The 22,747-nt window shown below is 46.5% G+C and overlaps 1 protein-coding gene across 1 annotated transcript in view; it reads right to left on the bottom strand.

The window, feature by feature from the left end:
- The window catches only part of LOC149365315 (uncharacterized), a 110,347-nt gene that overhangs the window by 38,142 nt on the left and 49,458 nt on the right, over positions 1 to 22,747 (bottom strand). The window contains exons 6-7 of the mRNA XM_089541912.1: positions 22,385 to 22,549; positions 2,646 to 2,764 (exon numbers count right to left, since the gene is read on the bottom strand). Of these exons, the coding sequence (XP_089398038.1) occupies positions 2,646 to 2,764; positions 22,385 to 22,549 (284 nt within the window). The remainder of the gene's footprint in view (positions 1 to 2,645; positions 2,765 to 22,384; positions 22,550 to 22,747) is intronic.

The following is a 22,747-nucleotide window of genomic DNA, read 5'->3' as shown; positions in this document are numbered from 1 at the left end:
TTTTTTACCAGCTGCTTAAAGAAAGGCACGAAGTAGGCAGTCTCTAAATGGGAAACGTTGCGATCAGTAACGGCTCTCTTACGCAGCGCACTCCCCAGCTTAAATGCTGCATTGTCCCTCCTGTTCTTGCTGTACGTTTGTTCATGAAAAAAATAACAAATAGTTTCCGCGAACGAGTGCTAGTTACAGCTGGTAGGCCGATCCCCTCGCCTCCCTCCGTCCACTTCAGTACATATGCACAAAGTAGGCCATACTTAGATGGAACACTCAAGCACGTCGTTTAACGGCTAGCCCAGTGCAATTTGCGAGCGCCTCGCATAGAAAGCGTAGAGTGTAATACATCCCAGGCACTATGACAGTGGGTCAGCTGCGCCATGCTTTAGGAGATGGCGCCACTTTTCACGCAGAACGATGCCTCCAGGTGTCCACGCTGAGTCAGCCCACTCTGCATCGTATGACTATAGGGCCTACCTTAACAGCTGATGAAGGCGTCTGTTTCCGGTTACGTAATAATACGCCGTAGATGACGTCGTGGTCTAACTGGCAGAAAGTCACCCTGACAGCTACCACTACAAAACCAATGCAGCGTTTTTTTGTTTTGTTTTTTGTTTTTTTAATGCGAGAGCATTACTTGGCTATGTCGACGATTTCGTGTCCGCAAAACGAGTCGGCAGCGATTTCTCCATTCGTGTGCGACTTAAGGGAAAGAGAGTGATTGTGTGTGCTAGAGGATGATGTGAGGATAATGCACATTGAAATTTGCCCGATATGGAGTAATTATTCAATTAATTAGAACCAAAAATGTCCCTTAGACGTCAAAGTAGATCGGACGTCGATGTGGTGCGAGGACGTCAAAACAATACTAGACTTTACAATTGTGGGAAAAAAAAACAGAACTATGTGACCGAGGATAATGTCGCAGTACACGAAATGTGATTGATCTAGAGTAATTAGCTGATTAATTAGAGGCCAAAAGGTCATTTAGACTAAAAAATAGTCCCGGGCGTGCATATAGCGCGAGGACGTGAAAACAGCGGTAGACTTCAAAGTTGGAAGAAGTAAAAAGAGAGGCAAATAGTCAAAATAGAGAAAAAAAATGGCTGAGGCTTGACTTGGTTAAGCCTGGAGAATGCGAAGCATCATAGTGTCGCGTAATTTGGAGGCGCACAACCACAGCGACGGCGCGAGGTGGGCCCTCGTTTCTCCACTCTCGTGACGTCATCGTGTCACGTGGTGTGACGCCATGTATCACGTGATTTGGAGGCGCACAACCACAGCGACGGCGCGAGGTGGGCCCCCGTTTCTCCACTGCCGTGACGTCATCGTGTCACGTGGTGTGGCATCATCGTGTCACGTGATTTGGAGGCGCACAACCACAGCGACGGCGCGAGGTGGGCCCCCGTTTCTACACTGTCGTGACGTCATCGTGTCACGTGGTGTGACGTCATGTATCACGTGATTTGGAGGCGCACAACCACAGCGACGGCGCGAGGTGGGCCCTCGTTTCTCCACTGCCGTGACGTCATCGTGTCACGTGGTGTGACGTCATGTATCACGTGATTTGGAGGCGCACAACCACAGCGACGGCGCGAGGTGGGCCCCCGTTTCTCCACTGTCGTGACGTCATCGTGTCACGTGGTGTGACGTCATGTATCACGTGATTTAGAGGCGCATAACCACGGCGAAGGGCTGAAGTGGTAGCTAAAGTAGTATGCTTCGCATAAAAAACGCCAAAAAGAGAGGCAAATAGGCTAAAGTGAAGCAAACTGAGGCGACGAATCTAGAGGAGGCATCAATGCTTTCCCATTCTCCCATTGCGGAGCGCCGCAGTGATCTCTAACGTTGTTTTTTTTTATGCGAAGCATACTAAAATAGCCCAACCCAGCTCCTCGAGCGCGGCGGTGTCGTTACCATTGACCTTTCGTGACCTCCATGTCATACCACGTGATGCGTGACGTCACAGCAGATGAAAAACGGGGGCCCAACTCGCGCCGTCGCGCGAGGCGTCGTGACCAAGGATGACCACGTGGTGCGTGACGTCACAGCAGATGAGAAACGGGGGCCCAGCTCGCGCCGTCGCGCGAGGCGTCGCGACCAAGGAGGACCACGTGATGCGTGACGTAACGACATAGGAGAAACGGGGCCCCAGCTCGCGCCGTCGCGCGAGGCGTCGCGACCAATGTGTTTCCTGCTTCTGCCGCTAGGTGCGCTGTAGTGAACACGTGATGCTGGAGCGGCGGTGCGCCTGCCTCTGCTAGGCGTACACGGGATAGAGATGCCTCCTGGAGACAGGGCTGCTCGTTGGAATGAGAAGCAAAAGTTGCGGCGTGCTACAGAGACTGATGAAGAGCGTCTAGCGAAGCGGCGTGCTCGATATGCAACTCGGCGACAATATGCTTCGCATCTGACTAGGCTTAACCTAAGCTAAGCCTCTGCCATTTTTTTTTATAGCAGTTCCAGCTTTTCGCTCGCCACATAGAGATGACGTTACTAACAAAAATTGTGACGGAAACTGTCCGCACTTATTCGGAGTGTACACCGAGAGGATATCCCGAAGTTATTTCAGTCTTCCGACCGCGTTCGGCGACGTAAAACGAAAAAGGCAGGGTGTTACTTTCCACTACAGATGCTCGTTGGCCGCATACCTGGAAGTCCTCGGAGGATTTGGGGATCTCGACGCTAGCCCAGCCAGCTTTGCGCGGGCCGTACGAGCTCCAGAGAGGCGTGAAATCCGTCGAATTCCACACCAGCAACTGCAGGGTGCCTGCGAGAAACGGGAACCACGCCTCTTTAACGAACAGTCAAAGCCGTGAATTAATAAACGCCTGAAGTGTGTCCCTTCATTCTCCTTCGGACTGCAGCAAGAAAGCAGTCTTTGCTATCTTACAGTACTAGAAAGTACTTATGGCAATTCCCTATATTTTCTAATTTTGCTCTCTTGCCTAGTCCGATGTGTCTTCATCTTTGACTGAATTTAGCGTTACATTGCTGTACAAGTGCGGTCGATTTCTCTTTTTTTTGTGTTACCTAAGAGACTTAGATGATAATTATGGGTGAGCAGCAATTGTCTCTCTTTATAATTTAGTTATTTATGCAAGTACCCGAAAGACCGGGGCGTGAATTGCACAGGAGGAAATTACCGTGAAATAATAAAGTAACACAAATTTGCAAGAAGTATGTAGGTCGTAGCTGTAGAAACCATTTTAAAAGCACATTAAACATTCAAAAATATAAAGGCAGGTAGGAACAAACATTCCAGTTCGTCTGAGTGAAGAGTTTTCACGAAAAATTCTAAGGACGATTACATTTCTCCCTAATGCGAAATTTCAGCACAGCTCAAATGCGAGCTGCAAATTTAAAAATTCACACACCAGGATTTATGAAATCAATGCTTTGGAGATTGTGGAATTATTTTGTATTTCGAATGAACACATCTCGTAAGGAAAAAAAAAAGACATCAGCTCTGGTGGAAAAATTTGTGACCAAGAGAATTGCGGAGGATGTGATAATTAACTTACTTTTTTGTGAAATATTTATCCCTGCATTCGCTAGGTGGCGTAAAAAGTGCCCGATTTGCAAGGTGAAGCAACGTAAATACGCCCCAAACAAAGTTACCTCTGCGGCAAAAGCTGAGTGTTCGCAAGGGACGCAAGAGTGTTAAAGGTGTCTTAATGGGATAATGATGGACGCCGTATGAGAGGGCTCCAGACGTGCACTGACATGACACAGCAGACGGACGTTTTTGAACTCCGCCCCCTTCGAAACGCCGCCGCTGTCATCACTCAATACCGCTCCCTTAGACGCCACTGAGGGCCACCAGGGCGGGTACTGCCAGGAAAGTAAACCGATCACTGACATCAAAGTCAACCCGCCGAAGCGTCACTTTATGGACTTCAGTGGGGACACACTGCGTCTCCACGTGCAGTGCTTTCAGTGCCACATCAATGCTCCAAAATACTGCGCCTAAAAATTTTCGCCACTCCGGGAGTCAGTGCACCTAAATCTGGAAAGCATGCTTAGTCTACTTTTGTCAATACTCGTGTAAGTACTTATAATGCATCGGCTTCTTTCATCTTAGAGTACTTTGAAAAGCTTTTGAAGTCGTCGCCGAATTACGAGGGCAGGCTACACAAAAAGACTACGGAGTACGAGTTAGCGCCGGGAATGAGATATGTGAGGCCGCTGTCAAAAAGCGCCCGGAGGCAGTTATTTGGAAATGAACACGGCGGCGACTTTATATCCCCGCGAGTACGTCAGTAACCATGCATACTAGTGCGCCTCCGGGAGCGAACATAACAAAACGCCACGTCTGCGCGCCGCTCGTTTCTCATCATTAGCTGGATTATTTGAGTATTCATGGGAGGGAGCAAGCTCACGCCAGATGGCGGTATTTCAGACTTCTTTGAATCGGTCTTCCAGAATCCTTCCTTTCTTTTCCTCTTTGTTTTTTGCTTATACGCCTCGGCAGAGTTTGCAGTAACCATTTGTGTCAGCAGCAGTCAACTTCCACCAAGACTCAGGTCCGCTTTTGCCTGATAGTTCCTGCAGACAGCATCGCTGCTAAAAGCACTGAGCGCTCCTTAACTCGGGGCGAATGCATTCCGCATTAATATACTTTTATCTACATGGGTCATGTGTGCAGGAGGCGCAATTGACCTTGGCTCAGTTGAGTACAGTTATGAGTGCTTCGGTTTATGAAGCCCTCGTCATTTTTTCTTCTGTGCGCTCGTTTATATAGCTTGCTCACATTTCAAATGTTGATTTTTTGGGACAGCTTTTATCACGTTCGTGTTGAATGTTCGGCGCTCCGCATAGTGTTAATAGGCATGTCCACATAAGTCCCGGGACACGTCATAGGCTACTTGGTATGCGCTTACATTGCTTTCTAGCAACGCATGGTAAAGGCGTTCTCCGATATATGCCTAATAAGCAACTGCTGCTATATCCACAGTTGATGCGACTCCGACTCTAGCGTGAAATAGCGCGAAACCGGCTCAAGATACTGCGTCTGGTGTACGGCGGCATGGTGTACAAAGATAAATGCGGATCTCGAGGCTCGTAAAGACGTTGCTAGTACCTTTGTAACAGAGATAGTTTATTGAGCATCGATTGAAAGGTCATCGACATCAATGGGGATCGACCAGCACCACGCCGAGATTTTTAGTGCCACAGAACTCGACTGGCACCGACCCAATGTGGGGGTACCCGACCGGCCATTGGACCCTTGGGAGAAACCTCGCAGTCGCTACACGCTAAAACAAAATTAAAAAAAAAGTAATAACATGAAACAAGGCAATAAATAAATCAAGCTTTGTTGTGCTATATTGCAGCATTTGCCAGTCGTGTTCCTGTTTTAGGGCTCTAGCAGTTATAGTGGCCATTCCCCGCATTTAGCCATTGTCTGCCTGTCCTTTTGTCTGTCTGTTTGTCTGAAGCCTGTTTAGCGCCAGGCGGCAGCTCAATTAATCGTGAGAGGCTGTTCGGGAAGAGCAACCTGGATAGCAACCCAACCCAAGCACTCCAAGTTCTATCGATGAAGAAGGGCAATGGCGCATAGCATGAAGACGCCAAGTGAGATATGGATATAGAGAATGGCCAATGCCGCATATATGGACATTAATACATTATCGCTATCCGAACAACTGCCATCCGTGAGCACTGGATCTGAACATCGGAACCGAAGGGAAAATCAAACTGCTAGCGCACCTAATTCACTATTGGCCTAACTACGCAAATCGACCTTCATTTTTGCTCCTATTTCCTTCTCTCTGTTTTCATGTTTTCAATCGAAATGAAAGAAAATGAGTTAGTGAACGAAGGACTGAATTAAGTGCATCACTGAATTCATCACTAAGTCAGTCAGAGCAACAAAGACTGCAGATCGACAAGGGTCCTACTTGCCGACCCAAATAAATCAATACACCTGTAAAGAATGGGCGACGACCGAGAGCCCCTTGTTCTGGCCCCAGTTCCTCGTCGAATGCGAAAGTGTTGCGAGAAGAGCACACCGGCGCACTTTAGCCTTAAGAGCCCGCACGAAGCTGCCGAAGCAAATCGAACGCACCGAAGTCCGCACATTCCGCCACCACCCTGCTGCAGTCGCGACGCGTGGCGAACGCAAGGCACTGAACATGCCTCTTGGAACACCGACCATTCCGCCGCCCCCTCCCCTACCCGCTAATTTTTTGAGCCGAAGATGGCGAGGCCTAAGACTCTTCGCGGTTCGCTTTGAGTGGAAATTGCAGGTACTTCCCCCCACCAAAGCGGTCTTTGCGAAAAGCGACTGCCGCCTTTAGAAGTCGGCGCCCGGTTCCGTAATGAGGTTACGAGTCCCTTTCGGCTTTTCCACGGGCGCAAATACCTTTCGCGAAGCTCTTTATAGAGAGTGAAGACCTGCACAGTCGTCCTCGCTCAGCTTTTGTCCTTAACGCGCTGATGACGTCTGAGATGTTCCCTTCCCCAGTCTTACTTTCTTTTCTCACCCCACCACTGGACGAGAGGCCCGTTGCAGTGACGTTTTAAGCTGACGCTGTTGGTAAGGTTCCCTCACTCTCGTGTTCATTGACTTCTCCAGAGCGCTGCTCGCTTCGACTGCAGTGTTGCCCGCTTTGCGTTTTTGTTTGTTTTTCGCTATTTTATAATCCCTGTAACAGAACTATGAACGTAACTAACCGAAAAAAAAATGAGTAGCTCTCTAGTTTCTGATTTGGATCACTTGTTTATTAGACATAGACAATCACGTAGCTAGGCTGAGCTTCCTAACTCCTCACGTGCCCTACACCTGAGAGAGCTGGGCCGCTCCTACCGTCGTACATCACCCAAAAGTATGGCCACTTGTGGTGGCCCATGTCATACATTAAATGGACAACCACCACACGGCGTTGAGCCACAGTCTCAGCGCATACACTCGAACCAGGGACCTGGACTCTGCTAGCCAATCACAACAGTAAACGGAATGAGCGTCTTAATGTTTTACTTTAAGCCAGGTATCAAAATTCTAGTGCTCATAATTTTTTTTTTGTGGTTAGCTTCTTGCTCAGGTAGTAAAACTCTTAACAACGGACTACTTTTTGTCGTGGAGGAATTCCGTGCGTCGGTCCTGACTGTGGAGGGACCTTCACCGGAGCTTCTAGTTGTATTTGGTTATAGTATCTTGCACTGCCGCATAAAGTGTGCAAGTGTAAATACCACGAAGTAAATAACGGGTCATCAAAAAGTAAAAGAAAAAGTAAAACGTCCATAATTAAAAAAAAAATCTAGACAGTAGCACGATGAGGTTCTCACATGAATACAGAAAAAGACGTTGAATTTTTTTTATGACGAAAATCTTACTGCCAAATTTCACTGTCGCCGACAGTTGACGGTGTGGCGCTACTGCGCATGGCGGCGTAAAAGAAGAATAGAAAATCGCATGAACCTTCACAAAAATAAAAATATTATAGCTTGGAACGCGGGAAATAGGGCGCCATTTCGAATGAAATACGCATAACTGCAAGGAAAGAAATTTACTAAACTGAGAGCGACAAGATGGAAATGCAAGTTCCCAATAAAACAGTTGCAAGTCCTAAGACCTATGAATGTTATAGGGCCGTCATTACACGCACAAGAAAATGAACGAGGAAACAAAAACAGTCAGTCACTCAAAGCTATCGAACAAGTCTGAAAATTTAAAAACGCTAGAGCGATATTTATTTAATACTGAAATCAAAAAATACAAGGAAGTTTTTCACTAGAAGCTACTTACAGCTATAAAGCAAAGATTGTCCATTTCAAACTTGCTCCCGGGAGGACTAGACTGGCCAACCACATTTACAGTCTTGGAAACGAATTCGCTATGTCGCGCGCATGTCTTTTCAATCAAAGTAAGCATATCTTTCAATTCAAGAAAGCATGGTTTAATGGTTCAACCACGGCACCGCGTGCAACGTACAATGAACAATGAAACTCCACTCGAATGAATGGAAAGCGTGTTGGTGCGCCTCCTTCAGGGCGTTTTGTGTTGTAGCCTTCTGGGCTGTGACTGGGCTGTGACACCACGCGCCAAGCCCACGTACAGTCTTTGTCAAAAGTAACCAGGCTGCATGGTTTGCTTCTAGCTTGTACAGTCCAGCCCTAGTGGCTTTCCTAAAGACAGAAAGGTGTTGGAAGGTAAGAAGACCCCCAGTCCTTACCTTTAACGACCATTTCAGCTTCAGGGAAGCGGTAAGGGCTCTACTGTACGAGCTAGAAGCAAACCATGCAGCCTGGTTACTTTTGACAAAGACTGTACGTGCTCTTTTTGTACAACAGTTTTCTATTTCTTGCACTTTTTCCACTTCTAACTCGGGTGCACTGTAGCGGTCTCTTTCCATCTCTATAAATGCTGGTCTGCTGGCACGTAATCCCCCCCTACCCCCTGAAATCAAGTTCCACCCCCCCCCCCCCCCCCCCCGCCCTGCGTTCTTTCTCGGCAGTGCACCGCCAACTGCCAGAACGCGCTCCCCCCCCCCCCCCCCCCTGACCACCACCACCCGGCCAGCCAGAAAAAATTACTTTGGGTCCACCCCTCCCGAAAAAAATTCGTGGCTACGCGCTTGGTGGTCTGGAGCACTCTGATGAAGACTGGTCCCTAGTCGAAAAGTCAGTAAACCCCTGTCATGTTTTTAAGTGTGTGGCCGTCTATAAGTGTGTAATTATATATAAAAGTGAGAGACAAAACTGTTTTTAGCTACATTAAAAGGATTTATATTTTGTCTGTTTTGAACGGAGAAAAATGTTTTACAGGTTAGCGACAAAACATCGCCCTCCAAGGAACTTCCCTCCTTCCAAAAAAATTATTGTGCCTCTTAAAGATGCCACGAGGGCTTCTAACATGTGCAAAGAACAAAGGCAGCGCGTTCGTTACGACAAAGTAGGTTCAAAAACCTGTTTGGTCAAATCTCGACGTGAGCAACAAGTGTGAAAAAATAGAATCGGCGACTATGGGAGAGAGAATTAATCACTGTGATGGCATGTTCCTACTGTGGGGATATTTAATGGAGCATGGGACTGCGGTAAATGCGTGGCACCTGCCTTAACAACGGAGCTAGAATACGTAATGGGAAGGTAAACGGTGTGCATGCTGTTTTCAATACTTCCTCAAGTGAACTGCCACAGGCACTACCGAACATCGAGCGAACGGAAAAGATGGTCGCAACGCCTTTTTTCGGTCTGGATGCATGAACAAAGAGAGAGCAACAGGGAAGATTTGATGTTAGAAGGCCAAGTCTCTGTCTCAAAAGTATACGTATAAGTAAAAAGGTCGGCCTGAAAAAAAAAATGGCCTAAAGAAAAGATTAAAACCGTAAAAGCGCTGAAAAAAAAACAAATAAAAGTCTCAAATCGAGTAAGAATGTCGGCCTCGAGAAAGGAAATGAAAAGGAAGCAAAAGAAAAAAATGGTCGAGCTGTGCGCCGGCAGAGTGCGTCTCCGGAGCGCAACTCCCCACTGAGGGAGATGGGAACGGGAGGAAAAGGAAGAGAGTGAAGATGTGAGGCGATGACGTCATCAGACAAGAAAATGCGCTTGCGAAAAGCGTCGTGTTTTCTTTTTTTTTTTTTTAAGCAGGCTTGATTCCACGTGCCGGCGCAAGGCAACGTTTCTCGCAAAATACCGGTATAATCAACGCTAGGAAGAAAAAGCTCTAAAAAAGCAAAAAACTGCCGCGAGGAAAGCTGATTGTCCGAAGCCGCCATCTCCGAAGGTTTTACGTAATCGTCGAAGCTGTTGCAGCGTTTGTGTTTTTCTGTTCATCGGGCGACGGAAATTCTCAGAGTAGGGCCTCATTCTTCGTTTTCCACATTTTATTTATTTATCTGTTGCCACGACGCATAGTTTTAGCGGAATTAAATTCTCACGAGAAAAAAGGAGTCATCACATCGAAGAACAGTGTTTCGCTTTGTGATGTTGTAATAGGATAGAGACTAAAAAAAAAAGCAGAGATATTGCTAGTTCTTCCTCTCTTATGTTCATCATCTTGAGCAGCAGCAGCATTCCAGCGGGTAAGATAGGATCGCCGTACTTGTTCATACACCGCACTTAGGTTCAATCAGAGGTGCTGGAGGACTCGTGGGACGTTGAAAGAGGTATCCGAGGGCAGAAGGGAGTTAGAGGGCTCAAAAACGTAAAGAAATATCCATCACTAAAAGGAAAAGCGGTCTCAACGAAAATGAATCGTCGCCGAAGATGTGAGCCTTTCTTCCCGCGAACAGCACGTGAGGAGCTATCCAGGACGAGGCAGAGTCCCATAATTCAGAGTAATGCCTTCCCCTGCACCCTTCTTTCCTTCGTATCCTTGGGGGGAAAAAAAAGATATCTTCTTGTCCATGCTTCTGGACCCAGCGCCACCACTACTGCCGCTGCTGCTGCTTTCACCTTGAAAATCAATACACGCGGCGTTCCTTACGCTCTACACTTCTTCTCAGCAGCGACCGACGAACCTGCCAACCAACCAACCGAGCGGTAAGACTCAGCTCGTTAAACAACGTACCTTCTCGCCTCGGACGGCAGGAGGAAATACGGAATAAAGAAACAGAAGTTCGAACAAAAAAAAAAAATCGCACAGCTGTCACTTTCAGTTTGGATAAGGAAAAACCGAAACCCCTCGGCCGCCGCCGAGGCAGGAACGGCGGCAGAGGGACGTAGTAGAGGGAGAGAGGGTTGAGGGAGGTGGAGAGGAGAAAAAGGAACGGCGTACCGTAGCGCACGCAGCCGCCATAGACTGCCGCCGCCCGCGTCAGAGCCTCCGAAGATGAACGATCTACCCCACGTGAGCCCATTAGACTCCGCATATCGGGCAAGGTCTCTTCTGCCTTTTCTTTCCTCACTTTATTTCACATTTCTTGCGTCACCGCGTTTTCATTTTAGCTTTATTTTCGGAAATTCTTCCCTCCTACTGCTGCTCCTGCGTATGCCGTCTTTGTCAAGAAGCTAATTCGTTACTCTCGCAACGGTATCTGATGGAAAAGGTAGGGATAGGAGGGGGGTGAAAAAGAAGACGCTTTTTTTAACGCGCGAGTCTTCGGTTTTTGTGCATGTTTCCGCCATTTCCAAGGCGAGATTTTTATTAGTTGTACGCCCTTAGCGCTTTGTTACCGGGACGATCGCGCGCGTACGCACGCTATCTAGCCTTCCGCTAAACGACGGTGCGTAAGTCAGCGCGCCGCGCTCAACGCCAGTAGCGGCAGACGTCGGTGTAGCGGCGGCGCGGAAGCGAGAGATTAGGTTTCCCTTAGTTCCTCCTGCGTCAGCGCGGTTGCCGTGAGTTACGGGTGCCGACAATCGGCAAAGACGGCTGCCTCAGCCGTTTTTGTGGTTTATGGGGGGTTTAACGTCACACAGCGACTTAGGCTATGAGGGACGCCGTAGTGGAGGGCTCCGGATATTTTCGACCGCCTGGGCTTCTTTAACGTGCACTGACATCACACAGTACACGGGCCTCTAGAATTTCGCCTGTATCGAAGTACAGTCTTTGTCAAAAGTTTAGAGCCCAGGGGGTTCGCTTCTAAGCCTCGCAGTAACATTCGTCATAGTTCTACCCATTAGAGGAGGCAGGCCCAGAAATCTTCTTGCCTTCAGCAAATTTGGAGCGCTGGAGGTGCATTACGAACCAGACAGTGTGCTTCAGAAGCAAACCCCCTGGGCTCCAAACTTTTGACAAAGGCTGTACGTCCGCCGCAGCCGGGATCGAACCCGCGTCTTTCGGATCAGCAGCCGAGCACCATAGCAAATGCGCCATCGCAACGGCGTAGTAGCATGGTATTAGCAATAGTGTTAATGGTGGCAGCTGTAGTATCTGTGCAATATAGTATAATAATCGCAAAAATAGTAGAAGCTGCAGCCGTCACAAGTAGGGGTGGTGGTGGTGGCAGTAGTAATAGTAGTAGTAGTAGTAATAGTAGTAGTAGCAAGAGTAGTAGTAGTAGTAGTAGTAGTAATAGTAGTAGGAGCAAGAGTAGTAGTAGTAGTAGTAGTAGTAGTAGTAGTAGTAGTAGTAGTAGTAGTAGCAGTAGTAGTAGTAGTAGTAGTAGTAGTGGTTGTAGTAGTAGTAGTAGTAGTAGTGGTAGTAGTAGTAGTAATAGTAGTAGTAGTAGTATAGTAGTAGTAGTAGTGGTGGTTGTGGTAGTAGTAGTAGTAGTAGTGGTGGTAGTAGTAGTAGTAGTAGCAGTAGTAGTAGTAGTAGTAGTAATAGTAGTAGTAGCAAGAGTAGTAGTAGTATTAGCAAGAGTAGTAGTAGTAGTAGTAGTGGTGGTGGTAGTAGTAGTAGTAGTGGTAGTAGTTGTAGCAAGAGTAGTAGTAGTAGTAGTAGTGGTGGTGGTAGTAGTAGTAGTATAGTAGTAGTAGTGGTAGTAGTAGTAGTAGTGGTGGTAGTAGCAGCAGCAGCAGTAGTAGCAGCAGCAGCAGTATAGTAGCATCAGCGGTGGTAGAAATAGTGGTACGAGTGGTGTCGGTGGTAGTAGCATCACTAGAAGCAGAACAGAAGTTGTAGTGACGGTAGTGGGGCATGACGCCGTACGAAAAACTTAACGACGCTGCCCTGCGATCATGAGACCAGCTGAATTATGTCCAATTGCAATAGAGCATTGGGGCGTTCAGTGACTGCAGCTAAGTGAGTTTGTAGCATCTGTGATCACGTGACCCCGGTGCGATCGCAGTCTTGGCTTCAGAGCAGCTCCTCTCGAAAAGGGCAGAGCTGAATGGTACAGCCATCGCCGCCATGGTTGTGCGCTGGAAAATGGCGAATAATCTGCGCTCCTTTCTACGACGACCGCTGTTTAAAGGACTTTAGCGGAGGGCAAAGTGTTAACGGAATCGAACGGTTAAAACAAAGTTAATCGAAAACGCCCACGCACTTCTGCTCGCCAATGTAACTGTGTCTCACCTATAGCCGTGGGCCACAAGGGATCCCGGAAGCCGTAAGAGGGCTCTCTCGAGCAAGTGGCGCCGTCTGTGCTCGCACTGTTGAAGTGCATTTGGAAAAAAAAAACCTTTCATGTGGGGCGAAGAGGGAGAGACGACACTATAGCTATCACTGTCGCTTCTTTTCCTCGACGCGTTTACTGCGTTAGCAGTATAGCCCTCTTGTAGCGAAAACCCGCGGCCGCTGTGGAGCCTCCACTTTCCGTGCGCCCTCTGGCGGGTACAACCAATACTACCAAAGCAGATTTGTCCCATCACTTCATATGATCGCCTGAACATTTTTTTCTTTCAGTTTTTTTTTTCATATGTTTCGCCGTGCTGACATGGAGGTATAGTCAGGAACAACTAAAGAACGAAGCAGAGAACGCCCCTCAGAGGACCCCTCCAGCCAATGGCGTGGACAGATTCTGCCCCTTGACTGGTTCACCCGCTTGATCGATCCTTTTGGACCTGCCAATGTGTGTAAAGCTCGGGGGTGGGAGATGACAGGGGAATAACCACGGCTTAATCGGATTAAGGGGGGATGAGGGTCTTAAAACTGACCTTTTATTTATGACTCGAATCTCATCATATTTTGCATACAGATGCGTTTTTCTCTCCTGATTCCAAAAATGTAGTCATAATTGAGCTGGTGGTCAAAGTTATCTTGAATTCTAGAGTGTAATTTAATAATTTCTTACACAGCTTTAATTAACTTTCTCACTGCATTTTGTTGCTTTTAATTACATGAATTGAAAGCCAGCGAATTCCCATACCCGATTACTTTCTTACTTTGTTTGTTTAGGCCACGTATAAATAGCAATTTACAATTAGCTTAACGAGGTGCAGTGTCAAATACTGCGACCTTTTACTCTCGACACCGTATATCAGGATGACATGCCTTTAGAAAAAAACGAAGAATGTTACCGGGTATGAAAACTCTCTGGCTATCAATTCATGCAAATAAAAGCAACACAATGCAATGAGAAAGTTCATGAAAGCTGCGTAAGAAATTACCTAATTACATTCTAGACTTTGTAAGATTTAAGACCACCAGCTCAATTATAACTTAGAATTATGATTACATATTTGGAATCAGAAGAGAAAAACACATCTGTGTGCAAAATTCCATGAGATTCTAGCCATAAATAAAAAAGTTAGTCTTAAGACCCTTGTCCCCCGTTAACCACGGCGTAATGAAATTCGGTCGACGCCATTGACTGGAATACCTCTTTTGAGGCATATCTGCCACTTCGTTCTTGAGTTGTGTCCGACTATAGAAGCCAAAGTAGTGGAGCTCTGTCTCATATACTTATTCCCTTTTCCCTGTCGAAAAATCCGCAAGTGAAAAAAGCGCTTAATACCACCTCTTAAAAAAGGTGCAGCGACTCGACTAGAATCTCAAATGATTAGTGATGTCTAGCCAGACGTATAATCTCAGCTTCTTAATTATGTAAATAACAAAAAAAATACGTGTAATTATGTAAATGTATAGTTACCCTTCGAGAGATCGGCGAAGATTAAAAAAAAGATATGCGAACAAAGCAGAATTTTCCCACACATCTAAGTCGTTCGCCGTCGTTAATGCGTGACTCCGTTATCGTTGAGTTCCCTCAAAGAAGCACCGCTTATTTAGAAGTTTGCTTGCATCAGGTCAACTTTCTGACGCAATGACGTACTCTATCGATATTTGCATAATTTGACCAAGGAGTGCTCGTCCCAAGCAGACAGCAGATAATGGCCCCTTGCGGGCAAGCACACCTAGCACAGATGGCCTCTCGGAGCCGAATTCATGTCCTTAATTGACGTCCGTGTCAACGAGTTTAAAGTGAAAGTTTAGCTAGAGGTCATTATGCAACCTGATCAGAATAAGCGTATGTGTTGTTCTAAATTTCAGTATAAAAGATGAAATGCCTACACCTCGCAGTAGCCGTACACGTACAGCTTTTCGAACCAAATATCGTTTTCCGACTTGCCACTGCGTTGGCTGGACACTCTTGGGCTATCGAAATTGGCCACTCAGAAAGGCAAGTTCACGATCATCATAATCTTAATTAGATAACTTCAGACGACCTCTGTACAAAGCGCAAACTTTCGCGCGAGAAACTTTCAGTCAAAGCATTGTGCGAACCTCACTCAGATGCGGTGAAATGGAATTCATCCACGACATTAACGGTACTGCATGTACAAATTGAAAACTCTTACCAGCAGCTGATAAAACAAAACTGAAGCCCTGGTCTTTGTATATTTTCTCCTATTTTCGTGTTGCAATTCATAATTCAAAGATTTTTTTTTAATGGCATTCATCGAACAACTAACGAAACGTAGCACAACTAGAAATATGAGTTCAGTATTTATCATCAACATCGTCATTAACCCATGTACGTCCAATTCGCTACAAATACCCATCATCAAGACTTAGTGACGTCAATATAGCCCTGTTTTGCACATGCCACTGTCACCATATCCAAGCATACTTCCTAATCTAAACTGTCTATACCTGCTATATGCCACTTGGAAGCTGTGTCTATCTTAGCAGACCAATGGTTATCTATCCTCTCCATTACATGTACTGCCCAGACACACTTCCTGCTCTCAAGTTCCGCTTGGGAATCATTAGGTGATTTTTTTTTAAATCTACACTACAATATTTACAACTAATTTTCCTTACCAAAAGCTCATAGTATTCTATCTCAATTCAACCATTTTCTTTTAACTTTCCAGCTTTTGCCCTGAAAGTGAGTGCTGACAGGACACAACTGTTACGGCCTTCTGATTTGAGGCATTTCTCCAAACTTAAGTTCACGATCCCAGAATGTGCGTGATAGCTCTGCAAACCTTTCTGCGGAAATGATACCTCAATTAACATGCAGCTTGAAAACTGAGAATTACTCTCAATGCAAGCACGGAGATAGCGGCACCGAATGCAAGATGAGGGATGATAACAGGGCACGTTTATAGGCCGCACCTTATTTCAGGAGTCAGAGAAAATAGCCTCTATTGCATAAAGTTTTCCTCGTGTTTGAAATCAGCGCTGAAATCTCTAACAAAGTAGACAGCGTGTGTAGTAAGCCCTCTGACTCTTGCCCCTTTCATGTGCGGAGGCTTTTCTCAGTAGACAAAGAGCTAGTCGACGGAAAAAATCCCGTCCGATTTCCGTTAAACCTCCAGAGCTATAGAAAAAGCAACAAATGAGAGCCGTAGAACAAACACTGCTTTCAGCCTCTGTTTAAACATCGCACGCTCTGCAAACAATCTGCGCCCTAAAAGCACGACAGGAGGTCGTGAGTACGAGCGCCAGCAAGCCCAGCAGAATTACACAGGCAAATAGGATGACGACATGCCCCGGAACAGCTCTCCCAACTGGCACCATCTAACGGCCTAATTCGCCGAACAAAACCGGAGAAAAACAGCGTGACAAGCGTTCGTTTCGCATCGGGACGTCTCGGTGTTTGGCGTTCGTCCCCTTTTAGTTTTCTCGTCCGTTTCTGCAGCTCGTATTTTTGCATCAAAGGAAGAGAGTAACGCCTGCACGTCGTCCTGAGCGTCCCTGACGAAGAATCATCGGCGCTTCGGCGTAAAAATGTTGCTTCTCCTCTCTCGCCCACATTCCTACTTATTATTCCTTGCTATTTTTTTTTCTGTTTTACTCATTAAAACGCAAAAACAATGTTTCGTGGAACAAATTCTCGAATTGGTTTGTTCTTGCTCTTGCTTTCTTATTACTTTTGTACATTATTTTCTTATACGCGTGCTACACTTTTTTGCAACCTTTCTTTCTATGTTAGCGCTTATTATTTTCTTATTTTCATTCTTATTCTTCTGTTAATAATCTCAGTCTATCGAAGGTTTCTACACTTTCTGATTCTCTCATTGTCTTTATTCCCTTGTTATTCTGTGTACGTATTCATGTTAATCGTCTCACACATTCTAAAAATGGCGCGAGAAACACATGAGGCGATCAGACAGACTCCAGGGGACCCAGTGCAGGACACGGGACACGAGAACTTTTACTTCTTGCCCGCGGAGCTTTTTGCAAGCTAATTAGAGAGTTCGATCTAACTGAAGAGCAAGCCGAAACTCTGAAATACGATTTCGCAGATCTCCTTCTGTGGCCGATCTGCGTACCTCGGCTAGATTTTTGTTTATTTTTATGAGCTATTACGGACGCCCTGGTAGAATGCATGAGTTGACAATTTCGGCCATACAGTGACGTCTGTAATGCCCACTGCCGATACGAGCTTTTTTAATGCGATGCAATTGAAGGCCTCATCAGTTAAAAAGTAGCTCGTCGGTCATAAAACTTCCCACTGTCTGGAGGGGAGTGATGTCACCTAAGCAAATAATTCCCATTTTCGGAGGAATTGACGTTAGCGGACAGGAAGTGACGTCCTTTCCGGTAAAGGCATCAACTGGTTCTAATGCTATCGCATTGCAAACACATAATGTGATTAGGTGTCTCTGTTAATTTCACTCTTCGTTTCTGCTCGTGTTTGTTCGTGATTTGCTCGTTCTATTGCATTATGGGCGACGGCGACGGAGGCGAAGACGCTGTTTTCTGTGTTTAAATGCAGCCTTCACGGATACGGGGGCCGAAGCCGAAACCACGCGCTGAGAAGCTCAGAGCGGGGAAGCCGTTGAACGATCGCGGCAAGAACTAAATATAAGTACTGCAGTAACAAAATTTTCGACATAGATGCCCAAACTTGTCGTTATCGCTCAAAAGGGGCAGTGCACACTACCGAGACGAACAATCTTTGTCAAAAGTGAACAGCTCTACGGGGTCTCCTCCACCATGTGCGTCTGACAGCGTCAGCGTTCCCAATCGCGCGAAGTGATGTTTCATTCGGGAAATTTTTCCTTTTTCAGACTTCAAGGAGAAAAATTCTCCGAACAGGAAGTTTTTGCAGAGTACCCGAAGCTTTTAAGAACCTTGATTCTAACGCTTTTTCCGAATCGCCGGCGTTTTCAAATTTCTGTAGGCAAAAAGGTCGTGGAATAGGAATTTTTGAGTCAAAAAGGAAATTTTCAATTAAGGCAAAGAGCAACACTGATCCCCCGAACGGGTGGAGGACTTCCTACCAAGACTACCAAGACTTCCAGCTTTCCCCAGCACACGGTTTAGAAACAACTGAGCCCCTTGTTGCTGTAATTTTCGAAAAACGCTTTACATGCATTTGTCATCTATCCGTATGCTTTGTTGTTGCGAGATAGCACCACCAAAGCATTTCATTGATAGGAGGTATAAAATGCGCTGAACCTAGCAAACGAAATATTCGAGACACGAGAGCACTTCGCTGCAACAGGCATTTCGTTGTTGCGGGGTTCAGTTAGGCAACGGTTTCTTTCTCGCAGTCTTTCACTCGCGTCCCACAGCTTCTTCAATGCTGCATAGTTTTACTGGGACAAGCTATGCACATGAATGCATGGCCGGGGACGCACGAGTGCAAGTAATATACGCGCACGCGTCGTTAGCGCAGTGTGCAAACAGTAATAACAACGAGGATCAAAAAATGAAAATCCCGACGCGAGGCGATTGTGTTTGACGTTCATTACCCGGCCGCCCAGCGAATCCGGCAGCAGCGCCCGCGGCAGTCGCGCAGGGACAGGCAGCCGAATATTTCTTCCCGCTTCCTGGCCCTCCTCCGTCGCCGAATACTTTGTCTCTCGTTTCGGGAGCGCCCGCGCCCTGGGATTCGCTCCTTACTTCGCTTTTGTTTCTCTTCCCTTATCCCGGCGGCGCGCACGTCAACTCGCAGTGAGGCGATATTTTCCGAACTGACGCGATGAGATTTCTCTGCGGGACGCCGGAATATCCTTACGTCCAGAAGCGGCAAGAACATGAAAAATCCAAGGATAGAAGAGTACTTTTTTTTTTTTAGGATAGCGTTATTCGGGTCTTCCAGCCGCAGTGAAGAGAAGCGGGTCTGCCACTGCGTCAGAGCGCTGGGAATCTGTGCCTGCGGACGGCGTTTTTTCGCTGTCAGCCCCGGAAAGCTGTTGTCTTGAAATCTGTTCGCTAAACGCAGATTTGTTTGACGTCAATTTCTCAGAGGATCGTCGCGCGTGTGTTTGTATGCGTGTGTTTACCCCTCCCTGTCGCAACGTTAGTGCATTAAAAAACACCCCTGCTTTATATTTATATCTATTTTATTTCTTCATCTTCTTCATACGAATAGCCAATCAAGAAATCGCACCGATTGTGCTCCATAAAATCCATTTCGTGGACGCCTACACACCTACAAAGTCTTTTTCTGTGCAAATTCGGTGAAACGGATAGACACTTGTAAACAGGTTGCGAGGTGGTGGCTTCTGTGCAATTCTCTGGGTTGCCAAAGGCAGAGGCTCATCTCTTCGAGACTCGTGAGGAGATGAAATGCACCCCTCGACCTCGTTTCACTCCGTTCTAGCAATGCTGACTGACAGAGTTTGCGACAAATAATGAAGGTGCCCTCTCGAAGGAGCTGCAGGGGTTTCGAGTGTTGCGAAACATAGTTTTGTTGTGGTGCCACATGAAGATACGTAGACGGACTCACAAATGAGTCAAATCACTCGGGCTCACTCAAGCTCACATTCAGACCATGATCTGACTCGTGAGTGAGTCCGGACTCCCATTCAGACCATGATTTGAGTTGTGAGTCCGGGTCATGCTCAGATCATGATCTTTGTTCTCGTGACAGCGGTGTGCGCTTTTTTTTTCCTCCTTTTTTCCTATTTTTCCTCCTCGTTTGACAACAATAGAGGGGAGGAAAGATTAATGCCGCAACCAAGGATACTTGAGGGTGAGGTGGCTTCGGTGACCGAAGAAGATTTTATTTTTATTTAGTACATACTGCTAGCCTCATGCCGAGGCTGTTGCAGGATTGGGGCATATTATACAAAGGGAGAAAACAACAGTAAGAAAAGTACACTTAAATTATTGTTATACAGTTCTAGTTGGCACAGTGGAACAAAAGAAAAAAAAAACTACAGTCAGAGGTCATAAGTCACAAAAAAAAACAAAAATTTTCAGGAGGGCAAAAGTAACGAATCGACAACATTCTGCAGTCAGGGTACAGTTGACAGCTTTGAAATAAAACTTTCCAGGGACGGGCACTTGACCACGTCATCAGGTAAGGCATTCCATTCACGGACTGCTTGGGGGAAAAATGAGTACTTAAAAGTGTTGCTGTGTGCCCGGAATTCGATTAAATGCTTGGAGTGTTGTGTTCTAGTGCTGCGGTGAGCTGAGCGGGAGATGTAACTCTCACTGTTGATCTTAAAGGCTCCAGACAAGAGAAGATACATATATTTGATGCGTGTATGCTTGGCGCGACTACTAATAGTGCTGAGACCAGCCTGGGTGAGAAGTTCGGATGGTGACTCGTGGCGGCGATATTTGTTATAGATGAACCTAACTGCCTTGCGTTGTATGTTTTCCAATTTGGTAATTAAATGATTTGTGTGTGGGAACCAGCATATTATGCTGTATTCTAAAATTGGTCGCACGAGGGATGTATAAGCAAGCAATTTTGTGTCGGGTGAGGCGAAATTGATGGAGCGCCTTAATGAGCAAAGAGCGGAAAATGCTTTGGATGTTACGTATGCTATATGCTTGTCCCATATAGATGATTCCATGGAAGCGAGAAAGACGGCGTTTTGACCCTTTAGTTTACGCGGGTGCGGTAATCAGCCTTGTGGAGGTGTGTCGAACGCTGTGACGGAGTTTTACTCCGTGTCTGCGCGGGAGGCGGGAGTCCCTTCTTGCTCGTATTTTAGATGCCCAGAGCCCCTATTACGCAGCGCGTTCTCACGCCGATGTGAGTTGTAATGAATGAGTGAGCCCAAATTAGTTGTGAGTCGAAGTGAGTCGTACGTCATAGTGAGTGGTTCAACCCCGGATAAATCAGGAGTCCGAGTGAGCTCAAGTGAATTGTGCGCCTAAAAGAGTTCACGAGTTAGAGCAAGCCCGGACTTCTGTGAGTGTGAGTATAACTGATCTCGTAGATTGACCAAACTTTTGTGAGTGAGCCTGGGTGATCACTAGTAATTTTGCCGAGGAACACACATGAGGATTATGTTACTAAAGAAGCTTCAGTTCCATCAGAGCTATATCCAGGCAGTCGAATGGCTTAATCTGAGGCTTGTCGGTGACGCTTCATTTCACAGAGGAAGCCTGAACATAGTCAGTGAACACCGAAGCAGACAAGCCTGTAGAGGAAACCACAGTACTACACAATGTCTAGCCTCTAGCTCATGGTAAACCATGAAATGGGCAACATCGGTTTCCTCCAAATAATCCTGCATGAAGGTGTGGAGAAGCCACATTTTTCGGAGAGTACTTTTGCCCAGAAATGATGTGCATGACATTAGTAAACATGTATCACCACGTAGAATTCGTCATCCCTCAATAAATAATTTGTAATTGAACTCTTCTTCCTCCGTACTTTTATTTTCGGTTTCAGCCGCCAGACGATGGTTACGACGTTCGAAGTGAGTAAGAGATTAAGTGAGGTATACAAAAAACTACATCATAACCACTGCCTTGTAGTTTCAATTCAGATTAACTCTTATGCTAAACTGCCTCACAAGTCAGAATGGCAGCTAGTGAACAACGGTCTATTATATTCTAGTTTTTCTATGCACCACCAGATCTGGCGCTCACTTATGGCGTCGCAATATTCTTTCAACTGTTTGAGAAGAAACCGTAATTGCATGAAAAAAAAAATTATTTGAAAGGTAAAAAAATGGAGGGGACCCTTAAGGGTATGACAGGATAGCTTAATGGGTTCATGACCACATATGCAGATTTAAGAGAGGAATAAGCCGGGCTTATTGGTACATTCTTTGCATAAAAACAGCGCAGCAGACGGGGCCAAGAAGAGAAGCCAGCGTCAGCACCGCTGCCACCCAAAATACGTTCACAAGTGCGACGGAAGGAAACGGCGCCGCCGGCACTATGGCTGCGTATCGTCCTTCGTTCTCGCTGGAACGGCCAAATCCGCGCAATGGACGAACAAAATCATTCATTATAAAGAGTTTCTCTCCCTCAGGTTGACGAGGCAGTGCTCTGCCTGACGCCTCTCTCCACCGCATGAGACGCTTACGTAGAGAAGTTGAGATCCGTTCTGGAAGGACCCTACTACGCAAAGCCTCCACCGTAGACTGCGAAGTCAACCATCCTGTGATTTCACTTGGCAAAGCAGGTGACTCTGCACATGTCAGCAACAAACTGCGCCGCTATTTTTTTACCCTACGCTCCTTCGAGGCGAGGTAGTGACGAACAAAGCATAGAAAGAGGAGAGGGAGTTACGAGGCGGCAAGAAATACGGAAATGTGTAAAAAGTGAAATGAGCACAAAAAATTTGCTATTATGGCAATAAATAATCCTAATAATATCCACATGGCTGGATGCGCGCTCATAGGTGAACGCACGCGCTTATTCTCAGCAAATAAACAAACGAAAAACAGCAGAGCAAGGCAGACTCACAGAGATGGCAGGAGATGCGGTACCAGAAGCGGAAGCAGGCCTTGAACTGGAGAGGTCGGTACGGGGGCGAAATAAGCCTTGCTGGGATCCCCAGGTCGGGCAGCGCGAAACGGTGGCCCACACTCGTCAGCGCCATGTAGTGGCCGGTTGGCGAAGACGGAGCCCCTGCACACATCGGCACAGTGGCCGAAAAAACAAATGCATTTAAAATGAGGACAGGGGTTGCCGGTGACTACACATCAGTCATGACCTTCTACCTTCGCTGCTCGCTAATCCATATAGCGGTTTGTGACGTCACCACTTCTAAAATATCCATTTCGTTTTTCTTCCTTCACAGGCATTGAGCACTGCACCCCTGTCTCA

Source organism: Amblyomma mixtum, chromosome 1 (assembly GCF_055824585.1).
Source record: "Amblyomma mixtum isolate Tamu chromosome 1, ASM5582458v1, whole genome shotgun sequence".
Classification (NCBI taxonomy): Eukaryota; Metazoa; Arthropoda; class Arachnida; order Ixodida; family Ixodidae; genus Amblyomma; species Amblyomma mixtum.
The sequence above is the reverse complement of the archived record's forward strand: the minus strand, read 5'-3'. Positions and strand labels throughout refer to the sequence as shown.